At 38.9% G+C, this 11423-nt stretch overlaps 1 protein-coding gene across 1 annotated transcript; it reads right to left on the reverse strand.

The window, feature by feature from the left end:
- Positions 1 to 936: 936 nt before the first annotated feature.
- On the reverse strand, positions 937 to 2172 carry LOC111023994 (uncharacterized). The gene has a single exon (XM_022301545.2). It carries the CDS (start codon positions 2170 to 2172, stop codon positions 937 to 939), a length of 1236 nt encoding a protein of 411 aa, XP_022157237.2.
- Positions 2173 to 11423: the final 9251 nt, after the last annotated feature.

Consider the following 11423-nt stretch of genomic DNA (forward strand, 5'->3'; position numbering starts at 1 on the left):
TTGTACAAAATCTTTTGCAACGTAGTATCTATTATCTCTATTTGGTGACGAAGTATACGAACTATTTTTCAATATATTATTCATTTTAATATCTACTTTCATAGCTCATTGAATTTTAGGGCCGGGGTCCAGTATAACTCGGCCAGGAATTATGGAATCAACAAAAATGTGCCAACCTTGGGTTCGACCTCGACCGAGATCGCGCCCGAGAAATGACCGAGAATTTTGACAGAACCTGCCAATGAGCTTACCTAGGGCTTCACCTCATCCGAGAAAGCACCGAGAATTTTGACAGAACATGACAGAAGCTGAAAAGAATTATTCTTGACTTAGTCTACTTCTGAACCTACAAAATACATCATTTTAACGCCGGCAAAACCATAATGTAGTAATATTTACATAGCACACATAGTTTCGACTATAATAACAACCATATCATTCTGTTCGGAGCGGTTGCCTACACGTCTTGCGGTTGTGTCCAACGTTTCCACATCGCCCGCATTTGTGTACCTATCGGACTTCCCCGGCCGATGGTATTCTAGTAGTTTGGCAACGTCCAACACGAGGAACAAATTTTGGTGGCTTAATCGTCTTTGGCACGTAGTCATCCGGTAAAATCCAATCTTCTTCATCTCCGAGCGGGTACACGGGTTCGGCGTAACCAAGTATGAGAGTTTCGATTTGGTACCTATCAGAACATAATGAATGCACGCTAATGTTTCGAAAAACCGCCCCAGCAATGGCATGAGAGCATGTAATCTCGAAATAGTCAAATTGTTTACACGTGCAGGTCTTGCTATTCAGGTTGACACTTACCTTGGATGTACCATCATGCACTTCGAATTCGAACCGATCAATTGGCCTAACATGATGATATCGAGCTCGTTCTGCCTCTTTTTTAAGAATAATTTCTGCATATTCAGTAAGAACTGTTCCTCAACTATAGGCAGCCGTCCGCCTCTCATAAAACCATTGTTGTAATAGAGCTCGACAATTTTCAAATATAGCTGTTATTGGCAAAGTACGAGCATGAACAAGTACCGCATTCATGGACTCAGCAAGATTCGAGGTCATTTGGTTATACCTCATTCCAGGTTGATATGCACGAGCCCACTTGTCGAATCCGATGTCTTCCAAGTATTTCTGGACTCCTGGGAATCCGGCTAGTTGGCCCCAATAGTATCGAAACTTTGATATCTTGAACGCCTTTGCTGCTTTAGCGAAAATTATTTGCATTCCCTCGTTTCTAAACTTCTCATTCAATTTCATCGCTAAATGATGCATACATGTGACGTGTGCTGCATCAGGAAACACCGTTGCCACGGAGTTCGTGATACTTTGATGCCGGTCAGATATAAAAACCAAACCATTTATGTCACCTATACAAATCTTAACCCGCTCGATAAACCAAGTCCATGAATCATCACGCGCCTTATCGACAACACCAAATGCAAGATGGTAAATTTGGTTGTTGCCATCTATTGAGGATGCAGTAAGTAATACTCCTTTGTACTTCCCCTTCAAATGTGCTCCATCAACCACAAGTATAGGTCGTATGCAACTTCCAAAACCCCTAATCGAGCATCCTAAGGCCATGAATGCGTACTTGAAGAATGTGTCATCCTCTAATTTCATGTGGAAAACCGTTCCTTCATTCACGGCCTTCAGAGCCTCTCCATACTTATGTAAAGTAGAGTACGACTCTCTAGGCGATCCCATCAATAGGCCCAGTGCGACTTCTTTCGCTCGCCGTGCCTTTTCATATCGGACATTGACACCATAATTCTTTTGCATATCATTCACAATATCTTTAGGCCTGTAACGACGGCTGACCTCCTCAAAGTTTGACTTTATCAACTGACCCACTACCCAACTACCAGCTTGTCGATGATCATGTGCCAGTGTCGATCGTTCGCAACTGTGATTCTCAGAAAACGTTGAGATGAGAAAGGTATTCGAACCTTTGATTCTTCTTACACGTAGGGCCCATTTGCACCCATTTTCCGTGCATGCAACAGATAATAACTTCGTGGTAGATTTTTTAACCTTGTACTCAAAATTCTTGGTGATAGCAAAAACAGCCAGTTTAAATCGTAACTCATCCTTAGACCGAAAAACACTGCCAACTGCAATGTCGTGAACAAAACCATCCTCATTACCAATTGTATCCATCTATTCTAAGGACGCATGTTGACCATTAGTAGTTGCACAAGGGGCATTCCTACTTACAGACTGTACTTCCACAACAGGTGTTCTTGGGGATGGATCACCGCCCCAAACTGGGTCCTCAGCTTCATCATCCTTGTACTTATACTCATTCTCAGTTCTTGTGTAGCCATCATCCTCATTCTCATACTCATGGTCCTCATCACCTCCAACATCATCCCACTGCCCGAAGTGTTCTTGTTCATCGTCGCCTAAATTGCAAGGGACAATATTGTCCGTCAATGGAGTCATAAATTGTACAGAACATGGCGGGTTGATAGTATCTATAGGTGAGTGCATGTGATTTAGTGGGATAGGAGAAGGAACGTTTTGTTCTACTTGGCATGGAAATGAAGCCAATGTTTCGGTTTGGGGATATAATGTACCATCACGTGAGTTACTACCACTACCTTGTCTTTCCTTTGGTACAACGGATACATACAAAGGCACTTGGAAGGGATGTAGAGGGCCCATAAGGTAAAAAGCAAGGCTAGTATCATCGGATATATAAAAGTTTGGCACTTGGTACTCAAATTTGTAGATACATTGTAGAACAATATTGAAAAGATCAGGATTTATTCTAGTCATCCTAAAGATCGCACTTACAAGGTCTCTGTATGTTATTCCTTCATCAACATTTAACCCACCCATAACTCCACCTTCGTATACAATGCCTGTCTGATTCCACTGACCCCCATATATCACAAAAAGGCGAACCATTTTGTTCTGCATTGCAAACGATAATTGAAAAACAATTAGAAATGGGAAGAATATATAAAATAAACTTCAACCTCGGGCGGGAAATATATTTTCCCGCCCGAGGTGAAGTTCAATACGCAGCCTTGATCGAGGTGATTTCAGTCCTTCACCCGAGGTTCAACAAAAACGTGATTCTCGTTCGAGAATCATAGCACCTCGCTTGAGAACGACCAGAAATTCAAAACGAACGGTGCGGGAGGAATGAACAAATGGGTTTAAAACAAAATAATAAACGTTATTGCTACTCCCACTGTAACAAAAATAAACCAAACGAGTACCCAATAAAAACACATATGTTAAAATGTAGACATCAAGCAAGATTATTGAGCAAAAGGAGAAAGCATAAAAAACAAATAACTACCTCTTCCAAAGTCTTGAAAATTCCAAAGAAAATATTCACAAAGCTTTTCAGATATTTAGGATTGTGTAGAAAGAATATTCACGATAACGACATATGTTTTCTGAGGTTAGTAATGGCATGTACTGATTGGTTAGGTACAACTTGATGTGCATTAAATTGGTTTTGTAGTGCATTTAAGCTACCTCGGGCGGGAATTATGTAAACGTTCATTTGTTACATTTAATGGCATTTTGGTCATTTCACCTGCGTCTGACACATCATTAATGCTAAAAGTAGTGGGTTAGTTGGGTACTGTGAGAGGGTAGGTCATAATCGCGCGGTTCGTCTTCTCCTTCTTTGTTTGAAATCGACACAGTTCCATCATCTTCTCCATTTATCTTCTCCTTCTCCGTTCGAAATCGCTCGAGGTAAGTTCGATTTCTATTAGATTTTGTTCTTTTCCATCACATTGAAAGTTAGGGCTTCAATTTTCAACTATGTTTAGGAGTTCAATGTTTGATTCTTCCGTCGATTACGTTTTCTGGTGTTCGGATGAACAAATACATGATTAATGATTAATATGGCATCAATTTAGGTTTCGTTTCTCATGTATTCTGTGTTTCAAAAAATAGGAAAACTGATTGATGTTTCTACCTTCTTTGTTCTTGATTTTTTTTGTGTGTTTTTATGTCGATATGGTCTCTGCGTGTGAAGGTGTGAGGTTTATTCGAAATATGTCTGTAGGCGGTTCATTTAAAATATTTGAGGTGGTGGGGTGGGAGGTTGAAGAAGAAGTGCTCTCTGTTATTTTTCTCGAGTTCGACCTCGGGCGAGGCTGGGCCCGAGATATTGAAAGATGTTCAACCTCGATGTTGAGCCTAAGGTTGAGCCTCCTTAATTACCAACCTCGAGGTGAACATCTTTCAATACCTCGGGCTCAACCTCACTCGAGGTCGAACCCGAGAAAAATAACAGAGAACACTTCTTCGTTGTTTGAACTTTGTTTGTTTGAATCTCAGTATGCATGTTTGTTTGCATTTACTTTTAGGAAATGGAAATGGTACCGAAAGTCCCTACCGCGATGTATGCCTCGTCCCAAGTGTCTTGTCTGTCGCACCTAGCAAAGACAGCCCAGGATATTAAAGAGAAACTTACCCCCCGTCAGCTTCGTCTTTTTAGGAAGACTGTATTTGACCATCTCATTGATGTGGATCTAGTATTTAATGGGCCGTTAATACATAGCTTGTAACTTAGGGAGGTATTGCTAGAAAATAGTAGTCCGGACACCATTAGTTTCAACTTGTTGGGGAGTAACGTGTCATTCGGTTGGAGAGAATTTGACCTCATAAGCGGCCTAAAATATTCGAGAGCATAGGTTAGGAAAGACACGTTTCCTGCCAAGCTTAGAACATTGTACTTCGATGATGACGTAAACCTGACCTTGGCCAATTTGGAGAAGAAGTACAAAATGTTACGGTTTGATGATGATTGGGACGCGGTGAAGGCCTCAATTGTGTACTTCGTGGAACTAGTACTTCATGGACGGGAGAGAAGTTTGAAGTTTGACAGTAGTTTGCTAGGAATAGTAGATGATTGGGAAGTTTGCTGTAACTATGACTGCGGATCCATATCGTTTGACAAGACAATAAGAAGTCTTCAACGAGCACTGACGAGTAAGACAGATGATGGGAGGTTGAGGAAAGCGTACAGTCTGTATGGTTTCCCGTGGGTGTTTCAGGTAAATAAATATCATATAATTGCCATATTTATTTGGACCCACTAATGATTGCTAACATTCTCTATAATTTATACAGGTGTGGGGGTATGAGACGATATCGTCCCTGGATGGACGAGTTGCTATAAAAGTTAATGATGACGTGGTACCCCACATGCTCCGGTGGAGGTGTGTTCGTTCGATAGGATGGCTGATGCTGGAAAGAGACATATTCCAGTCAACAACAGTAAGTGACTAACTTTATCATGCACTTGTTTTCGAACCACACCTCAGTGATATCATATTTCGTGCAGGCCAGAGCAAAGAGCTTGGAACAAACTGAATCAGAGACGATATTTTTTAATAGGACGTTCGAACCACCAGCATCCAATGATGTGGAAAATGATGAAGAAGGGCTCCAAAGTCTGCGACCCGCATGCGAGGGCCACGACGATATGATCGAATGTCCACCGGTCGATGATATTGAAGACGGAGAAGGCACAAATAAGAAGAAAGAGAAAAAGAAGAAGAAGATCAAGAAGAAGGTGTATAAGCGGTTAGGAAGGTTGGACATGTGTATCAATGCCGTGTAAAACAGGCTCAAGGGTGTGGAAGGTGAGTTAAAATCCATACGGAAGTATTTGCGACGACTTGCCAGGGTAAGTAGATAAGTTTATTAAATTTTGTATTCCCGTATGTTTTTTAAAATTTGGATGGTGTGATATGTCATTTGATGTATAGGGTCAACTAGTCGATCCTGCTGAAATGCGAAGAGCCAAAGTAGGCGGTCATGCTGGTGGAGCAGGCCACATGGACGTCGACATGGTAAAGGTTCACCAGGTCCAAAATGCATCTGATGTTTCGAAAGAACCAGAGGTTCACCAAGTACTGAAGGTCAACATAGGAGATGACGCAGGGGTTCGAAACGTGGAAGAGGTTGAGTCGGACTCGAACCAGTTTCAGACACTGACGCCAGAGGTATCGAATCATACATCATATACTTCATTTTGTCAATCTGTCGAGGTTCTAACTAGTTTACTTTCAGTCCCAATACGTCGATAGTGCATCAGCGACGGACGAGGTCGTACCAGACCAATCACAGCATGTAGACTCAGACGAAGTACGTCTCATATCACAACCATTGCCACGTCCCAAAATTCAGCGACCACATCGGGAAAGGAGAGTACCATGGAAGTTGCGTGCGTCGGTTGAAGTGAAGGTGGACGGAAAACGACATAAGGTCATACAATACAATCCAGTTGTGGATATTCCAAAAGAGGAGGATGACAAATTTCAGGTCTGGCTAGATGACGATGACAAACGTTCAACGCGAAAGACCGCATACTCCATCAGGAATAAGGCCTGGTTCTGCAACCTATTGAGGCCAGGTAACTGGTGCCCAACCGAGGTAAGTGGTCATTAACCACACTAAATGTAGTAAATATGTATACGTTCATGTTTATAAATTGGGTACTATTCATAGGTCGTCGATGAGCTGTTCATGTTAGTGCGGAAGAAGCTTGAGCAGCAGCCTGACCTGTGTTCTCGGAAGTTCACAACTGGCGATCTAGTTCTTGTGGTACGTGTGTTCATGCTTATCCACTAACTTCAAATTGGTCATAGTGCATAGGTTGATGACTCATTGAGTTAAGTTTGACGTTACAGAACTACTTCAGACGTAAGGATGGTCTATATGCATGCATGCAATCTGATAGTTCATTGCCTTCAAAAGTAGCGGCCGAGTACGATTGGGACGGGAGGGACAAGAGCATCATGGGTTATACTGACGGCACTCATACGGACTAACCTTTGAGGTGGATGGAAGTGGACGTCATATATCTCCCATTTAACATCAGGGGCAAGCACTGGGTAATGGTACGTATCGACCTCGAGGAAGGCGAAATCGTAGTATGGGACTCCTTGACTTCAATGACCACGGATCATGCTATGGAGGATCATTTGAAGGTAATGCGCACCATCATCCCAGTAATACTCTTCAAATGTGATGTTATGAAAGTCTGACCCAATCTACCGATCCAACCATGGTGGATTCGACGAGTTACGTCGGCACCACAGCAGATTGGCGGTGGCGACTGTGGGATTTTCTGCGTCAAGTATTTTGAGTACGATGTAACCGGGTCCGCATTGGATACTCTAACACAGTCTAGGATCGCATACTTTAGGAGGCAACTTGCTTTTCAACTTTGGGCGAATAGACCTATTTTTTGATATTCCATTAGAATTGTTTTCTTATTTTGTACGTAAGTTAGTTAAATTTGATAATACAAATGAATTTAAGTATATTGACTATGATTTAACAAGGACTCGTTTAGATACATTGAGACAAAACATCAATTACTAGTGGAGTTTAGGACTGCGTTTTCAATATTAGGATCATTCTAATCTTTATTTATGAAGAACATTGTATTTTACGGTCGAGGTAAGCTGGTTCACGCTCGAGGTTTTTTGCACAACTGAAAAAAATACCAACCTCGGTATCTACCTCGATCGAGTTCGAGCCTGAGAATATTGGCAGAACTGAAATAAAGAACAACCTCCATATTAAATGTACAAAACTTTAATCTCTATTTTTGTAGCTCATTGAATTTTACGGTCGGGGTCGACCATAACTTGGCCGAGAATTATGGAATCAAGAAAAATATGCAGCGACGGTCTCCAGTAAGAGTCCACAAATTTTGGTGGCTTAATCGTCCTCGGCACGTAGTCATCCGGTAAAATCCAATATTCTTCGTCTTCGACGGGGGTACACGGGTTCAGCGTAACCAAGTATGAGGGTTTCGATTGGGTACCATTTTGTTCTGCATTACAAAGCACAATTGAAAGACAATTACAGATGTAATATATATATATATATATATATAATATACATCAACCTCGGGCGAGAAACATATTTTCTCGCTCGAGGTGGAGTTCAATACACAGCCAAGCCCGAGGTAAGTTTAACAAACATTCCGTTTTGAAAACCTCTGACCCCGGTCGAGAAAGTTTAGTACCTCGCCCGAGGTTCATCAAAAACATGAATCTCGGCCGATAATCATATCACCTCGCTCGAGAATAACCCGACAATTAGAATGCATAGTGCAGGAGGAATGAACATATGGGTTTAAAACAAAATAACAATAGTTATTGTTACTCCGACTGTAACAAAAATAAACCAAACGAGGATCAAATAAAAACACATGTGTTCAAATGTAGAATCAAGCAAGATTAACGCGCAAAAGGAGAAAGCATAAAAAATAAAGAACTACTTCTCCCAAAATCTTGAAACTTCTAAAGAGAATATTCACAATACTTTTCAGATTTTTTAGGATTGTGCAGAGAGAATATTTACGATAAGGACATATGTTCTCTGGGATTAGTAATGGCATGTACTGATTACTAAGGTACAAGTCGGTGTGCATTAAATTGGTTTTGCCGTGCATTGAAGCTACCTCGGGCGGGAATTTTTCTACCTCGGCCGGGAATTATTCCAGCGGTCACCTGTTACATTTAATGGCATTTTGGTCATTTCACCTGCTTCTGACACATCATCAATGTTAAAACTGGGTCATTTGGGCATAATTAAAGGGGGTTGGGTCATTTGAGCATTTCAAAAGTTTTTGGAAGTCATTTGAGTCAATTTCCCCACAGACTGCTATGGTAGTGAAGGGAGAGGGTGGAGAAAATGGAAGATGGAGAAATGGGTAGTGAAAATGGAGAAAGAAAAAGATAATGATCTGAGATTGTGAAGGAGAGAGATGAAAAGTTAAAACTTCAAAACCCTAGATATTAAATAGATGGCTAGGATTAAAACAAAATGAAAGGTTGAGATTGAAGCACATGTTTTATTACTTTTATTATTTTTAACTTCAAAAAGGAAAGAAAAAATATATATATTAATATATATGCTATTCGAGTTGGGTCGGACCAATTCGAATTTTTACATGGTGAACGCTTGACCCGACCCGACCGACTCGATCGGGTTGGAATTTTTTCAACCCAACCCAACCCATGTCTTCATCTAACCTAACCAAATCCTTACGGTTTGGGTTTGGTTCGTCGAGTTGTTGGATTTGTTGAACACCTCTAATTATTTGTTACTGTTGAATTTAACTTTTTATTTTTAAAAAGAAACCCTCTAGTCTTGTCCTATAATCCTACACAATCTCATTTTTCCAAATTTAGTTGCAGTAATTTTTAATACTTTTAACACTAAATTATTGTTCGTTTTTTTTATATTGATCTTTTTATTATAATATTGTTCGTTTTTTTTATATTGGCCTTTTTATTATAATAATTTATATTTATAGTTCATTTTGATATTTTTGCTAAATCTAAAAGTTCAAAAAAAAAATTAAAGAAAATCTAAGTTAGATTTCATGGTTTTTTTTCCCTGTGGAGGGTCATATATCTATCCTAAATAAAATTGAGACTTATATTATAATTTTGACGATTTTGTTTACTATAACTCTCAGTTAGCAACTATCAAAATATTTGAAACGACTTTTAGCGATTTTTCGAAGTGCACTATTTATTTTAGTTTACTTTTGTTGCCCTAACGAAAAGAGAAGATTTGTCACCAAAAAAAATAGAATATTCGCCATAGTCATAGCAAACTGCTATTCAGATTGAAGGAGATAGATTTCAATGAAAGATGAATTGAACTCTAAATTTGATGGATCGGTGTAAGAAGTTAAAGACCAAAATATGTCTTTGAAATTCAGATGTTATATTTATTTAATTTAAGTCTTTAATTCTAGGATATGCCAATTATATCGGTCAATTTGCTAATTTTTATTTTTTATTTTAATTATATATATTTGATGTATGTTTAAATTATTTGAATGTGGCATAAACTATGTCATTTAGATTAAAACCTCATCATAATTTATGTCTATCATGCATTATTATTTTGAATATAATTGTTATATTAAAATAATATATTTGAGACGATTCCTTTTAGATAGTTTATTTATTTCAAATATTTAAATAGTTTTATTATATTTGGAATAATATATTTGAAAGCCCTAGTTTTTATCTCTATCTCTTTCTCTCGTGGCGAGACCACCTTCACCCTCTCCCTCAAGCTGCCCGACCCAAGCCCCTCTCCCTCCAACAACACTCAAATTGATAAGCCAACGACAGTGACTTCAGTAGTGATAACTGCTTCTGGACACGATCTATAGCTGTTTGAACGGCATGGTGATCCTCGACTTCCCAGACAAATGTGTTTTTTTTCTTTTATACGTATACTGTTGGGTTTGTAAGGTGATTGAAACAAAGTCCTACATTGGCTAGAGAAGTGAATAATTATGGGTATATAACAGGCGACAATTATATCAATTGGTATGAGACTTTTTGGGTGAAACCAAAACCAAAGTCGTGAAGGTTATACCCAAAGCGGACAATATCATACCATTGTGGAGATACTTGGGGTATCGTTCTCCTTAACATACACGACCTATATTGTCTCTTAAAGAGACGATAAGTCCTCGAGGAGACGACTTACAGTGAGGTGGTGTTATATTTAAAAACTTTTAGAATCCATTATTTTTAAAATAAGTTTGGAGTTTTCTCATGATAGTTATAACTTTAGTAATATTATAAAAAAATCCTCGTTCCAAGCCAATTCGAGTGACTCCTCAATCCTCATCTCTATGAAAATATTTGATACCCCTACAATGTTACCATAAATTGAGTTATAAATTAGACAAAAGCTATGGCTGAGTGGTCCTTGGGCAGAAGAAGAGGAGGAAAAAAAGTACTAATTTAAAATCTAGGATAGCAACGTATTTAAAATAGTATATCATATACATATCAACATATACTAATTAATAATCTCTTTTATAGGTTGAATATTTAAAACGTCAGTTTACATTTATTATAAATAATAGTGATGGTATACACAAACTTGATATAAGGATAGGGTATGGAGTCGAGAAATTATTGAGGAAGGCCTGTCACAATATGACTAACAATTTAATATCATTGGATTTATGGGAGAAATCATACTACCTCACATTTATATTTAGTGGGTACCTCCATTTAGTAACGTTGGGATAAAATAAATTTTTGGTCCCTAAGTTTAAAAAACTAACAATTTATTTTCCAAGTTTTACGAAATGATTCTAAAAGGTTTATAGAGTCAAGTTATCACTCATGAAGTTGGCATTTGCCGACGCGATCCACGAGTAGTGATGGTCACCAGATTGCAAGTTTTCGCTAACCAGGTGGCAAGGCTAAACCCTGGTTCTGATAGTCACTATCGATAGTCTTCATTTGGAGTTCAGTCTTTTCATTTTTTCCTTTTGTCTGTTTTGTTTTTGTTTTTTTAACTCAAACACGATATCATTTAAAATTAATACGTCAAACAATATCACTTGGTCCCTCCACAACAGTTTGTTT

This window comes from Momordica charantia (genome assembly GCF_013281855.1).
Source record: "Momordica charantia cultivar OHB3-1 chromosome 11 unlocalized genomic scaffold, Mcharantia_2.0 BLBB01000011.1, whole genome shotgun sequence".
Classification (NCBI taxonomy): domain Eukaryota; kingdom Viridiplantae; phylum Streptophyta; class Magnoliopsida; order Cucurbitales; family Cucurbitaceae; genus Momordica; species Momordica charantia.